Source organism: Triturus cristatus, chromosome 2_1 (genome assembly GCF_964204655.1).
Source record: "Triturus cristatus chromosome 2_1, aTriCri1.1, whole genome shotgun sequence".
NCBI classification, from domain to species: domain Eukaryota; kingdom Metazoa; phylum Chordata; class Amphibia; order Caudata; family Salamandridae; genus Triturus; species Triturus cristatus.
The window spans coordinates 1,161,405,455-1,161,427,643 of NC_140581.1; the positions used below are offsets into that span (position 1 = coordinate 1,161,405,455).

The 22,189-nt window shown below is 40.2% G+C and overlaps 1 protein-coding gene across 1 annotated transcript in view; it reads right to left on the reverse strand.

Moving 5' to 3' along the window:
• The window catches only part of LOC146866513 (uncharacterized), a 255,373-nt gene extending 233,401 nt beyond the window's left edge, over nt 1–21,972 (reverse strand). Inside the window, exon 1 of the mRNA XM_085636609.1 lies at nt 21,729–21,972. Within this exon, the coding sequence (XP_085492735.1) occupies nt 21,729–21,834 (106 nt within the window). The 5' untranslated portion in view covers nt 21,835–21,972. The remainder of the gene's footprint in view (nt 1–21,728) is intronic.
• Between the last annotated feature and the right edge of the window lie 217 nt (nt 21,973–22,189).

Sequence of the window (22,189 nt, forward strand, 5' to 3'; positions counted from 1 at the left end):
GGGTGGTAAAACTGCCACATGTTGCTTCATGTGAAATGTTTCCCTGTGTACTACTCCCATTCAGGACAAGGGCAACGTGTGCATTTGCCAATAGCCTCCCACTTCCAAGGCTCCTCCAGGTAAGTTGATTGGGACAGTCAGAGGTCAACCTTAAAGACGCTGTGCATTGAAAACTGATTTAGTTTTTGAATATAATTGCGCGCCATGGACTAAGAGAGCAAGTGTTAAGGTTGGTCTTGCAGGGAATGCACACTTCTTTTGTGAGGTACCAGGGCCAACCATGCATGCCTTTTAGAAGAAGCAATTCAGCAGAACTATGAGAGCAATGCAGTGTATATGTGTGGCATCTCATGTCATGGTATTTACTTCATTGTATGGGGTGAGGTCAGTTAGTCTTAGTAAAAGAAGGAAATACCTTCATTCACATGTGCCCCTAAATTTCTTGTTGAGTGGTATTGCTGCAAAACAATTGAGGTAACTCTACTAATTGGCTCAAGCAACTGAGCAGGCTCCTGGGGTAGGCAGGGGCCCAGGGGTCAGATAACATCTAGTAAGTTTATTTACTAGTATGGTAAACTTGTCTGTGTCAACAGACCCCTTTGAAGTACACACTGAGCTATGCAAAACAAACTCTTCACATGACATATAATATTACTGCTCTCAGTGTTCAGCGCTTTATTGACCTCAGTAGGATGTACAATTGAGTTGACCTTGAAGAAAGTCAAGCGTGTGACATTTTGGTTATCAGTTGACTAGGTTCACACTTGGATAAATAAAATCCATTGCACACTGTACTTCCCACCCATTCTTGGAATATTGGGTACTCATTATGGTATGGTTAATGGCATAGACAAATCTTGGGCGCAATCTTCTGCAGAGCAACTGTCAATGTATAACTACCTGACAGCCAACCATATGTCATCATTTAATACAACACATCCTTCAGCCAGTGGCCAATATAAGTATTTATCTTTATTTTATATCTTTTGTTGTTTGAAATTGTCCTATACAAGGGTCCACTGATAGGGATTTGCAATAATTATTTATTAAGCTGATGACACATAATTTTTCCAGGTGCTTATGAGAGATTTATTTTATGGCTCCTATAAGAAGACCTCCTGTCACCCCTGTTTGGAGAAATGTGAGTGAACTTGAATAATGTACTTATTTTCTTTCTATATAGGTAGGATTTTATCTTCCACCAGCAAAAAGGCAACACTGTCATTGCCAGCAGCTCCTACAGATTAATATTTCATTCATACAAACAGAAGAATGGGGAGGGTACACCGCTCCTATTTGGCTTGGGAGTATGAGTCTTCATGGAGAGCTGGCTCATACCAACAACTGAATGACCATGTCTTTGGACATGTCTCCAACACAGTCAAACGTATTGTGGGGTTACATTTTTTAATTATTAACCAGATAAGGTTGAATGCAAATTCAAATGCATCCAGAATACATTTCCAAATGTGTCTTTCCAGAATAAAATAGTTTATGTAAAATGTATACAATAATATAATCAACAGAAGAAACATATATTGTATACACACTCCTTGTAATAAAAGGTGTGCCCCATTTATTCTGATCATACTCCACCTCGCTCACATTCCTATTTCTCATTTTCTTCTTTCTACAGTAATTACAGCCCTCACAGACACAAATCTCTTCCGCCCATTTATAAAGAAATACACTACACATGACCACTTACACATACTACAAAGGAAGCACATAGAAAACAATGGATGCAGGGAATAACACAGCAAGCACATAGGATGCTACCAAAAATGTAGAAATAGATGAAAGGAAAATATGTTCATATTAGTTTAAACAGTGCAGACACCATGTACGCCACTTTGTACAAATGTATTACAAAAATTAAGTGAATGAAATCAAAACTAAAATGAATGCAAAAAAATTATCATATAACTGTAGACATTACTAACACCTACACAAATTATATTATAAAGATGTAAACATAACAGATGCGCTTACACAGAAAATACAAATATATAAATTGTTACTGAATGATTTTAAAAAGCGACTCATCTGACATCTAACACTATTATATACACACACACTCGTAACACACTGCCTGCATGTCCCAGAGGCAGACACACAAAACAAAACACAACACAATCATAGCTGGTGTTTTGCACCCCAAGGTCTTTAAGTCCAAGATGACGAACACAGAGCTCACTGTGTGAGATCTATTTAAGAGCTCCCAGTAGTAATGTTTGTCAGATGTGCTATATTTCATTTTTAAGTGATGACAATTTCATTTTTATTTTCAGTTTGTAGTTCTACATAGTGTAGGAGGTGATTTCTGGCTAAGTCACCTAGAATAGAGATGTTTTAAGGCATGGGCAAAGTCGGCAATTGCCCAGAGCCCTCAGTTTTATGGGGCCTTCTGGGAATGTGAACTTTTTCTCTAATTAACTATCAGTGTATTATGCTATCTTTATAAACCTCTTTAACTCTCTACCTATCTCTACCTCTGACTTTGGGCCTAATTACAATTTTGGTCGGAAAGACTCTGACCGCTGGTCGGAGGCTTTCTGACCGACATTGTAGGTTTAAACTCCAACCGTCATATTACAATGACGGTGGTCGGAATTGAAACCAGCCAGGGAATCCGGTACGGTTCCATCAGGCTCAAGGAGCAAGGCAGCCAATAAGAATAGCCTCATAATCTTTTAAGGATGGCATTTCCGCCGCCGGGATCATAATGTTGGTTTCCGACAGTCTTACAATGTCAGCCTTTTCCAACATGGAACTTTGGGGCACCTAGCAGGGCCCCCTTTCCCCCTGCCCCCCTGTATGTGGCCCTGGGGGGCACATATGTTGCGTCCCTGAAAATCCCTGCACCGTGTGGCAGGCACCAAGAGGTGCCTGCCACACGGTGCAGGGATTTTCACAAACTCCCATTTCTCTATGGGAGCTTGTGCTGCAGGGAGTTTCCGTCTGCCCCACAACACCGGCGTAACGAAAAGTGAGGGTCCTCCCTGCACGGTATGTAGAGGGGCCCCCTTCGGGCTCAATTTGGAGCTCTCCGTCCAGAGTGCAGTGCCGAGGGGCCCCTTGGAGCTTGGGGCCTCCCCGCACTGCAGGGGCTGCGGGGGCCTGTGTTAGGCTCCTGCCCCACAGGCTCCCATAGAGAAATGGGTGTTAGTGACCACACCATTTGCGGTCGCATTGTAAACAGGCGTGATGAACCGATGACCTATGTACGGGCGGTTCTCTCACCTAAAACGTGTCGGTCGGAGGCAACTCCGACTGATGTAAAAATCAGGCCCTTTGTCTGCTCTATTAAGGTTAACACATCATTTAGTATTGTTTGGCTTAATGTGGGCCTGAGTTAGCAAGAAATAGGTAATAAAATATAAATTTGGCCCTTACAGGCCCCCCCAAAATATGCCTTGCCAAGGGCCCCAACATCCTTAAGATGGCACTGACCTAAAACTAAATTTGTAACATTTATGCCTGTGATATGCCTTTAAAGTTAATTTACTAACCTTATATTTGCATATTGAGCTGGAAGTTGCCCCACATTGTCTACTAATAAGCATAAATATCCACCCAGAGTTAGTGAACTGCATTTAAATAGAGATTTACACCTATACATGGGGGTAAATATATGTTGTATAGAGATTTCTGCATCAAAATAAAATTATTAAAATTTTTAATTTTCAACTGATTTATCCCTTCATATATTGTTTCTACCTGTGATACATTTTATATAGTCAGCCGTAAAGGTAAAAAGAGGGTAAATGCAGTGTCATAATGCAAAGCAAAATTATGCATTTTAAAATCGAATCTAGTTGAAATAGGTTTTGTTAGAGGAATTTTGATTGGTGCCCCCATTAAAAATGAACCAAAATTGGGCATTCATATAGACTATTTATCTCGGATTGTTCACTCAACGGGATTTGGTAAGTAGTGAAACCACTGAAATGGAGCAAAATGTCATTTTTTAAGGCCTTTCAGTGAAGTGTTTTTGGAAAATGCAATGCATTTTATTTACACAAGTGAAAAGAAACAAACAGTGTACATTTTACTCTTAGGGGTAGATCATGATGCCGATGGGACCGCCACTCACAGGCCGTCAGTGGTGGTCCCACCAACAGACAGCCCTTTGGGTCAAGTGCTGCATTAGGATGCAGGTGGTAGGGCCCCTGTCTGTCGTGGGACGGACCGCCACCTCTGCCAGGATCTACTGATTTCGACAGGGTGGAGGTTGTAATCATGATCCTGAATGGAGGGGGTGCCTGCTTTGCATTGCAGTCAGGATTACAATGTTCATTTTCCACAGCCTTTTCATGACGGTCTCAGATGGTTTGCTTTTGGCTTTTTCAGAATGGGGGTAACTTGCACTGATTTCAAGCAGTCAGGGATGGAGCCTTGAAGGAGGGAAATATTGACAATCTTGGTGCAGAGTGACAGTAATGCGGTTATGATTCCCTAGAAGAATTGCGAAATAAGAGGGTCATTGAAATGGTTTGATGGTTTCAGTCTAATTGAGATTTTATGAATGGTGTCTTCATCAAATGTTCTAAAGGAGTTCCAAGAGGTGTTGTTTTGGGGGTTCAGACTGGCAGAATATATTGGAAAGAGAGGGGATGAGCAGGGTTGAGGGGGGTATAGGATGTTGTTCCAAAGACAACTACAGGTAATTTCTAATGGTTTCTACCTTCTGCAGAAAAAAAAGGCGAATTCCTCACAGCTTATAAGCGAGTTAGTTCCCACCAGTGTCTAACTGGGTGCACAGTTTGATTGTGCTTTTATTAGATCAAATAGTTTTTTGGTCGGTTACTGGCTTGATCAAGTTGGTTTCTGAAGAAGTCTGTTTTTGAAGTTCTGATGCTTTTGTAGTAACTGTTTCTTAATGATCTCGGGTGCTTGAGATGTTGAAGGGACAGGTCAGATCTCCATTGATCTCCATTGATGGTCGGATAATCTCAAGTTACATCTTTCTGTGTTGTGACTACCATTGTACCACGGTTTGGAGATTTTATTGGGCATTCTTTTTAGTTGGAGTTGAGACATGAGTCAAGAACAGATTGCATGGAGCGAGTGTAGTGATTTGTAAGATCAAGGATATTCTGAGAGCCTTTCGGGGAAGTCTAACAGTGGACAGCCTTTGTTAAAACTGATACATATTTGTGAGACAAAAGGAAATGCATCAAGCATTTGACCACAGTACCATAAACTTCATATGGTTAAGCTCCCCAGTCTTGCTCATAATCATTCTGGCAGCATTGATACCCTGTGCTGTTTCCATGAAATCATTTTATCTAAGAGAATCACTGAATAGTTTGTTCATGATGCTGTTCAATGTGAAAAGAAAAGTAAACTCTTATTTATAGCTGTGTATTATTAGTTCAGTCTGCATACAATTGGGTTTGGCGTACCATCCTCCCATGGCAGTGGACAAAATTCACCACATAAGTTTGTGCTAGAGATGTCATCATATATTAATCCTTTTTCCTTAATTAGTGTTCCTCTGCAGCAATTCTTCCAAACATTATGGTGCCAGGCTACTGCTATTGATGTTTTGTACACTTGTAATGAAACTAGTGAATTATAATAGGGATACAATACCACCAGGACGGTGTACGACTAGAGATGTTCTGCTCACTAACGGTATGAGATGAGTCAAATGGGCCAAGGTTATTGAAAAGCCAGAAGTAGTGTCAGCAATAATGGCAGATACTAACATGGTTTGGGGAGAGTTACAGGAAGTGCGAAATTACAAAGACTTAAATAAAATCATAACTGGGTCTCATAACACCCTATTTCATAAAATAAAGACCTATTTTCTAAAGCCTCTTAGTCAGCATCATATACCCTTTAGCAGTGCAGGAAAGCTGGTACAACAAGGATTGCAAGAAAGCCTATAAATTCCTTGCAGCAGCAATACAATCAAAAAATCTGGTTAGTATTAAACAAGCAAGGAAATTGTATAAATCCTCTCAGTGGAGAGCAAAAAAGGACTGGGGCAAGCAGAGATGGCAGGATTTGCTAATAGCTCGCTCTGGGAAAAATCTCCATCATTTTTGGCACCTGGTAAAGTGACGAAGAGGGGGCAAGCTTTGCCTCACAAAATAATGTAGCACCAGAATTATGGATCGCGCATTTCTCAAAACAGTATGCAGAGGAAGAAGGAGAAGTGGATGAGCCCTTACTAATTCCCCCCCATAGTTCAGCTGTGTCCTTTGCCTTCTCATATGCAGGCGTAGCGCTAAGTGCAGTTACGGGGGAAGAGCCCCTGGTCCAGATAGAATCCTAGCGGTCCTGTTTTTGTATGACAAGGATATGTGGTCAAGATATATACAGGCGCTGGCTAATGCAATAGCCAGTGGTGCCCTCATCCCAGAATGGTGGCAAAAAAAACAATATTCAAAAAGGCGATAGATCTCGTCCTAGCAACTACAGGCAAATAAGCCTAATCGATTCAATACAAAAGGTGGTGGCAAGACTAGCTTTGGCAAAAAGACAGGATTGGATAGCAGCAAACGATATACTTACAGCTTCACAGGCAGGTTTTTGCACCCATGTCAGCACTATTGACCAGGTCTTTCATTTCATATTAATATATTGGCGCAATGTAGTGGTCACCAATGGCAGCATCTATGCTGCCTTCATAGACCTTAAGTCTGCGTTTGACTTTGTGACAAGGAAGAAACTCTGGAATGGTCCTGATGGACATGGGAATGCCTTTAGATCTATTTTCCCTAATTGTCAGACTCCATGAGGATAATTTTGCACAAGTGCGATGGGGTGCACAGGGTAACCCTATGGACAGATTTCCCTCTCTCCAAGGGGGTTCGCCAAGGGTGCATCATGACCACAACATTGTTCTCTTCATTACTGAATGGGGTAGCACAATTTTTTGCTGGCTACCCAACAGACACCCCGGTCCTTGCAGGTACAAAAATACCAATGCTCATGTTCACAGACGACACGCTCATTATTTCCAAAACACAGTGTGGACTGCAGCGAGCACTTTCCTGATTCGAAGAATTCTGAAGGGTGCGAGGACTAATGATCAACATGAGTAAAACTAAATATATGGTTTTAAACAAGCATCGGGTAATAAAGTGCAATGTGTGCCTAAATGATGAGCCCCTTGAACAGGCAGAAGTTTTTAAATACTTAGGAGTTACCCTAGCTAAGACAATGACCTGGAAGCCCCAGATCGAAACCATGGCCCTAAAACACCATCAATTGGCAGGAGCATTAGTGAAAGAACATAAAACTTCTATAACAAAGCCAATTAGCCCAGCCTTACAGATTTATAACACAAAAGTCGTGGGCTCTGTATTATATGGCTCCGAACTCTGGGGCTTTGAAAATCTGACTCTGCCCGTTTTAGCTAAAAACAAGTTCTTACGATGTATTACAAACCTTCCACAAAACACACCGCTAAAGCCCCTGCTCTATGATCTAAGTTGTAAATCCCTGGATGAGGTAGCGAGATTTCGCCCAATAGCATACTGGTGTAGATTATGGACTATCTCTGAGTTTATACATTATGCCAAACCTAAGGATGTCCTAAAGGCTGATATCACACACAAGATTAGTTGGTTGCAAAACGTATGTTGGTAGCAATGGGCCTGAGGCATCTATGGGAGGATCCCATGGGCCAACGGTTTCCCCCAAAAAGGGAAATGAAAGAGGTACATTGGTCTATGATTAGAACTGATAATATAAGATCAACTGTGAGTTCATCGTCGACAGGGAGATTTCTGGAGTTTAAATCCTGTCCCCTGTATGAGCCCTTGTGGGATTTTATTTCAAAACCCTTAGATAGAAGATTATACTTCCAATTTTGGTTGGGCACCCTCCCGTTAAAGTCCCTCACATGTAAATGGCCCAACGCTGTTGATAGTAAGTGCCAGTTATGCGTAGATCAAATGGACACATATTCCCACATTCTTTTTGTTTGCCCAGCCTATGAGGCTCCATGGAAAAATGGTTGAGGCCAATATGTAAATATATGGGCACTAGAAGCAGCAACATTGCACTGAGACTATCATGTTCAAACTCAATGGAGCACTGTGCAATATCTTTCGCTAAATTCCTGGGTTGGATGTGGGTAATACGCGCTAAGATGTATACCTTATCTGGGGACATATTACATAGCAGTTAACCAAGCACACATGATGTAGTTCAGAAATCAGGGACATGAAGTCAGCATTGTATAGTCATTCATTAAATGATGACCGCTAGAGTTTGACTGTTGAATCAGTGTTCCAAATAATATAGCACTTTATTGCTAATTTGTACTAAGAGGAAGTTTTGGGATGTAACACTTAGGAATATGATAGTCCTGGTGTTACAAATGACGACAAATGAGCACCAGGATTGTTACATGATTAACATGTGTTTTCAAATCCTTGTGGCCCAAATGTATGCACCTTAAAGTGGAACTAGGAATGTTTTTAATTGGCTATTAATCTTGATAGCTCTATGTATATTTCGACCTAGAATCAAATGATAATTGAATTATTTGCAATTTTATATATGACCTGATTTTAAGTGAAATCCATATTGATATTAACTGAATGTTTTCTGTTCTCATGTTGATGTACTTTTATGATCCTGGAGATCGAAATAAAGTTATGATGATGATGATCATGATGGTTGCTTTACTCTGAAACCCGCTTGTTCTTATGGGAATAAATTAAAATCATTCGATGAAACATCAGCAGCTTGCAGGACAATTCTGGTGAAGAGTTTAGATAACACATCAAGAATAGAGATAAGACAATAGTTGGCAAGAATACTGGCCTTGCACCTCCTTTTAAATGTAGGATTAATTAATACACCTTGACAAACTGCAGGATACTTTTTATGTACAATACTGTTAAAGACATCTGAGCCTGCAGACCTGCTTGTTTTCAGACTAATTATATTCCCATTGATTTCACATTTACCAGGAATAAGTACATTTCAAATAGCAAATATAGAAAGGAGATGTTTAAACATGCTGTTGTAGGCGGTGTGTATAAATTAGCCAAATGTTCTTCTCCCTGGTGTTTTGACATACAGGGGTCCGTATGTGTCTTAGAATTAATAAACTGTTTCGATGCCAATCGCTAAAATTGTTTAAAGTCATTAGACTGGAGTGGTACATGTAAATTCGGATTTCAGTCTTAAATGCTTTCCTATTGCTTATCAAAGCTTGCACTGGTTATTTAAGCAGTCAAAATTAAAACAAATATCTAATGAAGATGATCTCTTAATGTTAACAAATAATAGATCAACAGAGTATTTGAACTTGTTCCAGTGGGGGAAGTTTCTTGAGATACAAACTGCCATCATTCTGTGGGTCAGCTTTTAGTTTTTTTTACATTTTTACAGTTTAATATTTCACTATTGTTTTGACAGTGCAGCCCTCTATATGGGAAAATGCTAGTATTTTCAGTTGTATTGCCTTTTGCCAGACTCTGGAGCAAGGCTTACTGTATTTTTAGACAGAACTGAAAATGGCAAAGAAAGATCCACAAAGAAAGTCAAAAAGAGGGGATGAAGCGAATGCATTCATCATTACTAAACAGCAACACAAGCAACATCAGATTCATTTTCAACCGTATTGGTCTTCATCTGTAAGGTGCTGCTTGAGTCCTATGGCCCAGTGAGCAACACTGCACATGTGTGGTCATACCCATATCACTTAGAGCATCTCACAAAAAAAAGATGCAGAGATAAACTTATGAAATGGAATGTGGCACAGAATAATCAGTCACCGGTGACTAGGATCAATCCAACCATTTCATCCATCATTTTTTTTTTACTTTCCACAAACATTACTACTGGGCATTCCTCACTTACTGAACAGTTTTTTTTGGCGAATGCGATTCCAGTTAGGAGGACACTATCAAGATACATGCAGGGCACAATTTGAGGGTTCACTATTTACACAGGACAACGCCGTCTACCCTGTCAAGAAGTTGGGCCCCACAAAATATGCTTAACTCGTCCCAGTGCCATTTTAAGACATAGGGACACATTCAGCAGCGCCTGCATGTTGTCTGCTTTCGTTCCGAGCAGCAATGTGCATTCAAGGAGGCGGGTTATCATATTCCAGCTGGATCCATAACAAAGGCCGAAGTTAAGGGGCCATCAGGCCTTCTGTTGTTAGAGTATCCTGGCTGAGAGCTATCTGGAGGCTCATACCAAAATGCAAACACTTGATGGAGAAGCAATGGCACACAGCTTGTTATTACTTCAAAAAGTATTTAAGAGAGACATGCTTTTGACTTTATTCAGTCCCTGTGTATAAGAGATATGCATGCACTAAAAGAATGTCAGATGTGCTGGTTTGTCACAGTATTTAAACAAATAACAATTAAATATCACTATTTTGTTTTATTTCTTTTATAGTACTACTAATCCAGATGCAGGGAGTCAGAGCACTTTACATCACATGTGCACATTATACATTGGCAATAAATCATGTAAGTGTAAAAATCAATGGACAGGATTTGTTACATAAAACTGTGAGGATTACAAGGTGTAGTAGTCACATGTCCTTCATAGCTCACTGTGCTATATTAGAAGAATTACGATTTATGAGCTGCAAAATAACAAAAGGATCTTGGAGTTAAAAGCAGTAACCTGCTGACCTAGCGACATAAAATACAAATCTGTCATCTGGATATTACATGATGAACTTTGCAGTAGAGGTATTAACCCTCTATGCTACTTTGATTCAAAAGTGAGCCTAGATAAAACAGAGATCTCTCCAGCAAATGCGTTAACCTCAGGAGTTATCTTTCCATCAATATCATTATTGTTCCCTGAGATTTTTTGGACACACATAGATCTCTACAGCAGGTGCCTTAACTCCATGAGATATTTTAAAATGCAGACTTTGCAAGCAATTGAGCAGAATAGATTTAATACAACGTTTCTCCTTGTCGACATTTTCTTTGTGGCAAAGTTTGAAAAAAATAAATGTATAAGTTGAGGTCCAGATTTTGCATCGAGGTTGCATTACTTTTTTGGAACAAGTCAATGAAAAATCTAATTTGTTAAATCTCGTAATGCACTCAAATGTACTCATGATAGAGCTGCTAAACATATGTGTGAGGTCTTAAGATCTGATGTCACTTCTTGTGATGTCACTTTCTGATCGGTCATGGGTTGTGATGCCCCTGCCTTGGATGTCACATCTTGTGAAGCAACATGCGCTGTCACATGCTGTGATTTCACATGCTGTGATGTCATGTGCCTTGATGTCATTTGCATACTGCCTAACTCGACTAGTCCCCCCTATTCTCTTTTTTAGGACCTGTTCCTTGTATGCATGCACTTAGATTTTGAAACTTTAATGGCTATGTATATTTTTAACCCATGTTAAAAGTACATGTGTGAGCCCCTGTATTTTAAACCATATTATCGTTGTTTGTCTTCTTTCAAGTTCAAAATATGGTTTCATCAGTTTCTGCTCAAAATAATCAAAAATGTATATCTTAATCCCCGAAGAACAATACAGTGCACTTCATCATCATTGTTACCATGAAAAGGCCGAAAAAGTCACAGTTTATCAATCTTTTCACCTTATCATTTGTCCTATGGCTCTTGGAAAATTTAAGAAATAAAAAGTATCACTCTCTGAAAGGGTGGATGTTGGTGTTGTACACCCTAGCTAAAGTTGGTTTCTGCAGGAAAACTCTGAGTTGGAAAGTTTATTTGTGGTTGCTAAATTGATATGCGTGTAACTTTCTGTCTTGGTGCTTAGCAAGCTACCAGGAGAGTGATTGTATTAGGTCAATAACACCTTGCTTTAATTATGAAGGGATCAGTGTTGTAACACAAAATAATGCCTCCCCACTAAATGTGAAGAGGGGTCCCTGAGCAGTGCTTAATTTGAGCCAGCGGTTTCCGGTGCTTGGCTCCGGGACTTAATTGCCGGTACTGGCACTTATTTGCTGGAACCTGCATATTTTGACAGCTGGCACATGGTGGTGCTGTTTGTGTAATTTAAAGATGAGCGGAAAAACAGTTGTTTGTTAATACAATATACATTAAAAACAACTAATACCTGCCACCCATGCTATACTGAAAGCTTTGGCAGCCTCGACCAGTCTGAATTGTTACACTTGTAGCAGTGTGATTGTTAGTATTTGTGTAAGTACAGTGGCAATGTGTGGTACAAACTGTGGTGGCCTCCTGAAAAGTCCCCCGGCACTTATTTTTCACAAATTAAGCACTGCCCCTGAGTCTCCCTTATCTCCCATATATACATAGGCCTGAGGCTAAATGGGGGCCCCCTGATGGGTTGGGGGTCCTTGAATGGCTTAGCCTGTGTTATGCCGATGGCAGTGATGCATTTTTCAGAAGTTGAGATATCACGCACACCAGTTCTTTCTCTGAATGTTATTGAATCTTAACAGGTAGTGGCGTGCTGCAAGAGGAGCGACCCCTAAACCAAGGTCGGTAAGTAATGATAGTTGCACTGCCCCATCCGGGGTGGTGTCCCTCTATGCGCACAGCGCTGTGGGGTAACAAAGTTACCAAGTCTTCTCAAACGAAAATTGAATCAAAGTTCATTTATTCATGATAGAAAGTTCTTATGCTGTATTACAGATTTCACATGTTGTGTCAACAACGGTACCAACGGATATCCTCAATGCATTTCGGGTTGGAACCCTTCATCAGGAGGAATCCTATAACAAAAATAGGAGATAATGTAGCATGTCCCCTCAGGGGATTCCATAATTCAACAAATAATAAGCAAAAGAGAACCACAGTATTTGACCTAAAACCATATACAAATGAATATGTGACATATTCCATCCGGGATACCAAACACTGAGAAAGTACGCAATAGAACGTGAAGGAACACAATTGTGAAGAATCACCAAACGTGTGAACGTTATATCCAAACTAACCGCTGTGTTCAGTTTAACGCGTGTAGATAGTGCGCCGAAGTAAAACACGGTAACGGCAACACAGAGAAAGTGCGCAATAGAAAGTAAAGAAACGCAATTGTGAAGAATCACCAAACGTGTGAAGTTATACCCAAACTAACCGCTGTATTTAGTTTGACGCGTGTAGAGAGTGCGCCGTGATAGAACACGGTAACGGCAACAATGAGTGAAATAAAACCAAGTACCAAGGTCGGAAAGGTTGATTAATTAGGGAAGTTACCTCGGCTCGTTAGTTAGACGGGCATCTCCAAAATGCTCCGATCCGGAAGGATGTTTACTGTGCGTATAGCCGTGTTAAGTATAGAAAGCAAATAGTCAACAGAAAAAGAGGAGTCGAAGTATAGCGGCCATCTTAAAGAAGGAAAATGGGCTTAAAGTTATGACGGTGTCAAACCGTAAGTGTAATGAACATCGGTAAAAGATAAGTCGAAGGAAAAACATGTGTGTTTGCAGATAACGTGAGATTAGTTAGGTGCAAAGTAACTACAAACTGAATGTGAATTCAGCTTATGGTATCAAGTATTAGTTGGAAGGAAGTTGTTTCAGGAACAATAAAGCTGTAGAAAGTCAGAAAAAATCAACAAAAGGTCCAGAGATATATTGAGGAAGAAATGACTAACGTATAAAGAGGAATAGGTTGAAAGAACAAGAATGGGTTAAATAAACAAGGAAATATAAGAGAAAATAAGAAAGAATAAAAGTGCTTGACATTGAAAACATTAAAAAATTAAAAAATTGAGTGTCTTTCAAATAAAGCATGAAATGTTTAAACATTTGTACATTCTCGCAGGCATCAATAAAAAGTCAAATAAAGCAACTGAGTTCGAGGCGGTCATTCAGTCCAAGGGGTACCATGGAGTTCATTTTGTATATCCAAAAGATTTCTCTTTGGATCAGAAATGTTCTGTTGTCACATCCTTCTCTTAATGGAACTGTCTCACACACTAGGAAGCGTAATTGACTGACATTGTGTTTGTGTTCATTGAAGTGTGCAGCTACTGTGGATTTGGGGTTGTTATTGCGAATATTACTTTTGTGTTCATTTAGTCGAGTTTTCATCTTTCTTTCAGTTTTACCGATATACGGCAGGCCACATGGACACTTCAACATGTAAACAACGTTTTTAGAATCGCAGGTCGCTGAAACAAAGAGTTTTATGTTTTGGCCCTTGGTTGGATGCTGTATGTTGTTGCCTATAATGATATTGTTACAGTTACCACAATTGTGGCAAGGTATGGTACCCTTATATTCGGAAAAGCACTGTGGGGAGCGTGTTGGTTTTAATAACTCCATGAAATCCTTGCTCCTTTCGTAGGCAAATAATGGCTGATCTGAAAAAATCTGATTGAAGTCAGACTCCATTTGTAGTAGGGGCCAGTGCCTGAGAATGGATTTCCTGATGTTGAAACTTTCGGTTGAAAATTTTGTGACCATAACCATTCTCGAAGGTGATTCTGAAGATGTTGGTTGTTTGTCCAACAATGCTCTCCTTTGTTTGTTTAGCGATTTATCAATGGCTTTTTCAAAGATTTGTAATGGATAGCCTCGCTCTACAAAGCGTCGTTCCATGTCCAAGGTTTGCTGGGTAAGTTGCTGCGGTTCAGAAATAATTCGTTTTATCCTGAGAATTTGTGAGTATGGTAGGTGACGTTTAAGTGATGGCTGATGAAAGCTGAGGTAATGTAACAAGTTGTTTCTGTCCGTGTCCTTCCTGTAAAGTGTGGTTTGGATGTGTTGATCAACAATGTAAATAGAAACATCTAAAAAATTAATGTGTGTGTCACTGATGTGGAAGGTAAATTTCAACCTGTCGTTGATGGTGTTGAGATTCTCAATCGCTTCCATCAATGTGGTCTTGGAACCTCTCCAAATTAAAAAAATGTCGTCAATGTAGCGGACAAACAGTAACAAATGATTCTCCCAAGGTGTGGTGTGCAGAATATGGTCCAACTCAAACTTGTGCATGAACAGGTTGGCGTAGCAAGGGGCTGCGCAATTGCCCATAGAAGTTCCGTTCAATTGAAGGAAAAATTGGTTGTTGTGACAAAAATAACTGTGATAAAGTGTAAAGTGTAAAAGCTCCATTAAAAAAACCTGTAAATCATAAGGAGTCTGTGATTGTAAAAGGAAATGTTCCGTGGCCTCTAACCCCATGTCATGGGGGATTGAAGTGTAAAGGGAAGTCACGTCTATCGTACAGAAGTACAGAAGATGCATTTTTGACATATAAGTAAAGTCCCCAATTGAGTGAATGCTTGCAGCTGCCACCTGCGGGGCATGAGTTCAAATACCAGCAATGCCAACCCAGATTGTAATAAATACTGAGGTGGGTAAATATACTAATGTTCCACAATAGCTGTCCTTTTGCCTGTCTTCCTTAGAAATGTGAAAAGCAGTTATGTGTGCTTTGGCCGTTATCAAATCTAGAAGCATATGGAGTTTTGCAATGTTGTCTCCACTCTTACAGGTCATAAATACGCAATATATATGTGCACTTAACACTATAACCTTTGTGTCCTAATGCATTTTATGTAAAGTGTTGCACTTAAAATTCAGTACTGAAGTGCATTCGCTGTAGAACTAAAAAATCATATACACTGTGTGCCTTAACCATATTAAAATAAAATGTAGTCTTTAGAGATTGGATAAATCTATCCTCACACTACTAAACTGTATTTACTTCAGAAACAAGAAAGATTTATCTAAACGTGTACACTAAAGTTTTTATATTTGAATTCATAATGTAGTTCTCACTTACACCTATATACATGTATTTCCAGTTATGTTGCATTTACTTATAGTGCAACCTGAACCTAAAGCTGAATTTATGCACTGACATATGTTGTTTATGTATTGCTGTACGTGCAGATATTCACACCTATTAAATGTGCAATGTTGAATAATTTGTTAAACGGTTGACCTAAGTAGGCTTGTATTTCTTCTGCAAAGAATACTACTTTTCGATTTCTGCTCGCATGTCTTTTTCTTTACAGGTAGGTTCACATGGTTTGTTAGCTTGAGAATAGATATGACACTATACTAGTGATAGAGATTTGATTTGATTGATTTGACCAGGTTTTATAAAGCGTGACAAATGCCCGAAGGCGTCAAGGTGCTGTAGTCACAGAAGTCTGCTTCAGTCTAGGGGGAAAACAAACACTTATTCACTGCTAATGGCACTGCCTATATGGCAAACAGCTAGGTCTTTAGGGCCTTTCTAAAGGGGATGTTACCTTTGATCAAAGTCAGAGACTAGGGAAGCAAGTTCCATTGTCTGGCTGCAGCGATTGAGAAAGATCTGCCACCCCATCTCTTCTTCCAGACTCTAAGCAGATGAGCCTGAGAAGAGAACCTTAACAAAGAACATGGAGAGCCAGAGCGTAATTGATAGTCCCTATTCAGTAATGTATCAAGGAGTTTCAGGTACCCAAGGTCGATATTGTTTACAAGACTGGCCTGGGAGAACCTGCTAGTGTTGCAGCTCACAACATGAGAATAGAAACGACAATGGAGCCCCCGATGGTGTAAACAAGGGGTGTTACCGTGTCACCCAGAAGATTCATGCGGCATCAACTGGTGTTCTCACAGGTTGATATTGGCCACTTTTCCTTTGGACTTCGAGAGGTCTAGACCTCCATGCTTACCCCTTTGATTCTTTGCTGAGTGTGGCTTAAGCTAACACTTATTTCCTTATCCCCAGAAGATTCTTGATCAAACTTCTGAAATATTGACACCTTCCCAAATGTTTTCTCTTTTTCTGCATTCCCCCAACTTTTTGAGACTCCTTTAGATGTCATCACCTTTGATGGTTTAGACTCTATGTTAAATGATTTTCGACATTACTCATGTTTGAGAGAGAGGATCGGAGACCGTTAATTCTTTCTATTGCTGTGACTGAACGTTTTCTTTTCTTCATGCTGATTCGCCTGAAATTCTTTAGGAGGTATGGCTATCCGATTGTTATTCAATACTTTTACAGCATGGTACTGAGATTCATTTACATTAACCTAAATGCTAACTTATAATAAAACGTCTTGCCTTCATTTACTTATTCCTGGTCCTTATTGTGTAGGTTACACAATAAATTTGCTGTGTTTGACTAGAGCTAACCCCTTTCACCTCTCAATCAACAAAGAAAAGACCCACTGTAAAATCAATAGTAAGAGGCTGGCCCCAGCACTGGATCACAGAGATTGAGAAATGTGTCTTGAAAAGAAAAGGGCTAACTTTATCTGACCTACTGATCCCTAAAAGAGAGTCATTCAATGCCCTAACTTCGATCCCCCCTCAGCCTGTACCTGAACTCAGGAAGGTCACAGTGCTAAAACAGGTGCATCGCCACACTTTGTTGATGTTTACGTTTGCACGTATTTGTAACTGACAGCAATGAACGATGAAGCAGAAGAAGACTGAATGTGGAAATATCAGTGTACGCCATCCACAGTTCTATACATTCTTGACATTGAAGATAGAGGGGGGTCTGAAGCACTGTCAGACTGAGGAACCACTAAATGCTGGAGTTCTCCATGAGCGATCTGTGTCATCGATCTGGTCTAGAACTTTCCAAACTGATATACATGTCTGCAGGTTCACACAGCGCTGTTAGGGAAAAGTGTCTTGCTTAGTACAAACAGTGGTCGAAGTGGGCGGGATCTGAGGGGTATGGCGTGCCCATGCTTTTTAAATTTAAGAAATGCAGTTCCCCTACTTTTTAAGTCAACCACCCTATTACAGCTACTTCTGACAGTTAAAATGCTTTAGCTGAAGGCAGAGAGTCTCTTGTGCCTTTAAAACCAAGGGAGGGGCAGACAGCTAAACAAGCCTTTTTGCCATGGTGCATGCTGCCTGAAAGAAATATACATGTGCGCAAGTGGTCAATCTGCAAATGTAATTGGTGCTTGGAAGCCGGTATTGGCTCTAATTGAGCGAGCCACTTGAAGCTTTCTGATGACACAGATTTATTCTTTTTGAGTGGTATTGCATTGGAGTTACCAGCTAAACTGTGAAATGTGTGCGTTTAAAAGACAATTATAAAAAAAAGTCATTAAAAAATGTCACTACATATAGTCTCGGTATTACGAAATCTATATTTTGGAAGCACTTTTTTATCTTAAACCTTTTTACACATTTTGTAGCAGCCTATCTTATAGCATGTGCAATGCAGGTTTAATATAATGACTTACATAGTCACAGTGCTTTCTGCCAGGGACTGGGACCTCCAGGCACTAAACATACACTAGTCACTGTTCTCCACTGCACAAACCAGAATTCAGTTCTGGCTCTCTCTGGCTACACACACAGACTTCTGCCGTGCATCAACTAATAGAGATTTCGTAATGTACAATAGTGCATTTCCCACTGATTAACTTGCATCGATTTTTCATTTAAGGTGTGTGTTATTTTATGAGTAGTAACCTAACGGTGAAAAAACATAAAAAGTTACAGAATATTTTTCTTTTAGCCACGCTTTTTACCCCGCCCCCACGCTCACTCACCAGCCACCATTGCATGCAGCATCACAGTTACCATACTTGCACTTCGACCACTTAGTACAAAGCACTGAAGAAGAACACACGTGTGTAAAACCATTTACAACCGCCATTAGAATGAACCGACAAATCAATTTTTGGATTAAGGTTAGTTTTATACATATATATGTGAATGCAATACTCTTCAATAAGGCTATACGGTCGCTCTGGAAGACGCATCTTCACTTTCTCTAAAGTAAATGTAATGTAGGGTGTTTGTCATACTATGTGAGTTGTATATTTTTAGATTTCTTTATTTTGAGTGCACCCTCGTTTACTAAGTAACACGTAACTGATCACCCCCCCTTGAAATCAACAAATGTTCCTTTTATTGTAGACTCTCATAAACCAGATTAAATCGAATAAGTCGGTGTGTCTATATTCTACTGCCAGTGAAAGACATCAGTACAAGGCCCATCAACAGAGATGATAAACAATTTTTATTACATGTATTTTATTGAGTGAGGGATGCTAAGAGACGTTTTATTGATCAAATTTAATTAACTGAATATTTTAAACGTTTGTGTTAATACTTTTGAAAAATCGAAATAGTAGTTGAATTAATTGAAATTTCAGTAAATGTGACTTTGACTACAACGAAGTTACCACTTTCTTTGTTACAAGTAGAAATGAAGCTAAAGCTTTGATTTTCCAAAACGTGTTTGAAAGTGAGCAAAGGTGCTCTTGACAGAGTGTTAACAAGTGAGCTGATCAGACATTGTATGCGACTTGCCTCAGTCAGATGCCAATTCTAAATACTGTGACCCTCACTACCACCCTAGGGCAACACATTGTTTGGGCTCAATACATAGGCTCCTTGATAACTCAGGCAGCAGGTTCGGAGCCAACTAATGGGTTTCCGCAGCATTTTCCTCTTGCTCAAAGTTTCCCCGAATCAGCAAAAGCATGTGAATTTGTACCCAGATCCAGCATGTTTTTGCCGATTCTGGGCCCCGAAACTCCAAATGGCAATACCTAGGGTGGATACACAGACCGGCCAGAAGTGCGCCTGTGGCCGCAGTATCTCCACTAACAATTGTAGGCAGGCGTGTTATGGGCCTTTTGGGTTTGTCAATTAGGAATTCTTTTATGGACAGAGACAGGGCCAGGGCCACTCAGTAACAGCCACCGCACATTCTGGAGACGGCATGCACTGAAAACGCCAGTGCTCAAATGTAGTGCGTCACCAGGCCCTACTCTAGTCATCCCAAGGCGGTTTAGCTGGTTTGCTCTGCAGGCTAGCTTTCATTCGATACCAGAAAAGGGCCTGGAGCCCATTAATCATTTCATCGATTTACAATGCTGCTGAAATGGGATATATTTGCACAGGCTTCAATCAAAAAGAAGCACGCTAATACTGTATGACTAAATCATCTTAATATATGGCATAACATACCATTGCTGTGTGATTATATATTTAACTCAACTGAGAGTTTTATGACCAAAAAGAGGAATGAGGTCAAAGGGCGAGAAGATTTATAAGCTGTTGGGATTTCAAAGAGACTAATGATATTTTTATCAAAGGTAGAGGGTAGTTTATCCCGAATGTATGACGTTACAACGCATACATTTACAGCGCATGCCTTTACAACAAAGTTTTTACATCGCAATATCCTTTACAACGCATTCTTTTACATCGTATGCCATTACATTGCATTTTCAGAAACTACCTTTACAACACATTCCATAACATCGCATTATACCTTTACAACGTATACCATTACAATGCATACCATTACATCGCATTTAAGGTAAGTGTTGGATAGTATAGGGGTAATAATTACTATTCTAAATCCAGTGAGTGCAACAGTAGGGTAAGGGTTGGATAGTGTAGGAGTAAAAATTACTATTCTAACTCCAGTGAGTGCAACAGTAGGGTAAGTGTCGGATAGTGTAAGGGTACTATGCGTTGTAATGGTATGCATTGTAATGACTTGCGATGTAATGCCTGCGTTGTAGTGACATGCGTTGTAATGACATGCGTTATAATGACATGCGATGTAAAGGATGTTGCGATGTAATGACTGCGTTGTAAAGGTTGTTTGCGGTTTATCCCATATAATAGTACATGGCTATATCATCAGCTCAGTCTTACCACTGGATAAGTGTCCTCCTGTCTGTGATGCAGCAGATTTCTTTTGAAGATATTTATAATAAGGGTGGAAATAAACGGATCAATATGCAGTGCGGTTTCTTGCAAACAAAAAATGTAAGCAGCTAACTATAAGTCGATTTCAAAGCTCGCTTTGAAGTTTAAAATGTGTGGCAACAAGCAAGGGCATTCGTGCTCTCCGGAGCTGCACTCCAAGGGTGCACTAGATAATCACCAGCATTTCTTCTCCAGCTAATGACTGTCAATTTAATGGGGAAAAAATGTAAATCAAAAGGGACCTCAAAAATTGTCCTTCCCGTTAGTTGTTTAGTTACTGTGATCATTGTTGGACTGGGCCAAAAAATAGTCCAAGGCACCAAAATAAAAAGGGCTCCTATTAGCAAAGCAGATAGCTAAAAAAACAGGTAATATCAGGACGACAACAGTAAAAATCTGCCCAACTGGCCCACGGCTGATCCCGCAGACCAGCCCATGAGGTCTCTGCCTGGCTGCCCAAAGGCCAGTCCGACACTGCCTGTTATAATTTATGACTATAGAGTCATTATTATTGCAGTCAATTTGTTTGCTAGGATGTGTACATTTTCAAATCCTTAACATTTTGAAAAGTATGTGTGTAAATTAGTTTTAATATATGTTTTCTAATATGTATTAAAGCGTTATTTTTGAGGCCGTATAGACTGTTAATGTATTGTTTTGGGGGTTAGTATATCAGTACAATAGCATTATAACGAACTGCAAGGTTTAGAGGTAATAGTCTAAGATTTAATGTCTGTGGCACTGGACCTTAGGTGCTGGTGCTGCTGTTATGCAACGTAATACATGCAATTACAATTACAATCTACTTAATATACATTAAAAGGCTCACGAGTGCAATGCAAAATTGTGTTGAGCCATGCGCAGGGGCATTGCGCAGGTCCCGGCAGCCCTTGCGACGCAGGAAAGTCCCCAACCATTCAGGCAGGCTCCACCAACTATTTCAGGGGGCCCCTTTCAGTCCAGTATCTGTGAGATATGGGAGACTCAGGGGCCCCTCATCACATTCTACAGGGAGCGCCCGGCGTTACTCTGCGCAAACCATAGAAAGTATTTCCGGTCTCCCTTCAAAAAGAGATTCACCTTCAGTTTATTGCTTTAATATCATGAGCTTACCCGGGATAGTGGTGGCCTCGTCGTGCTCCTCGCCAGCAGCAGCAGCATCATGGCGATGATGGTGGAGTAAGTCCGCGTAAGTGTGACCAGACCCAAAATCTTCCATGTTTTCAACAGAAGGAAATTCTGGATTTGTTCCTTTGTGATCCTTCTTTCAAAGAAATCTCCTCTGGAGAAGAACGACACCTAGAGATACTAAGCTGGCGCTTTGCGCGTGCTGTGTCTAAAATTAAATGTGTTGGGGAGGGTAGTTTGTCTTTGCCAACCTTTTTTTTCATATCAGGCCTGACCAGTGCAGAATGACAGTTTTTTTTCCAGCATGTTCCTCGTATCTTGCCCGAACAGTGCAGAATGTCTGAACCAGTTTTTTTTTTATCATTTTGCAAAGATGTGTGCTTCTTCATGCTGGCTGAGAGCAGCCTAGAGATGTTACTTCTAACTGAAGGAGTGAGGGCCGCGAG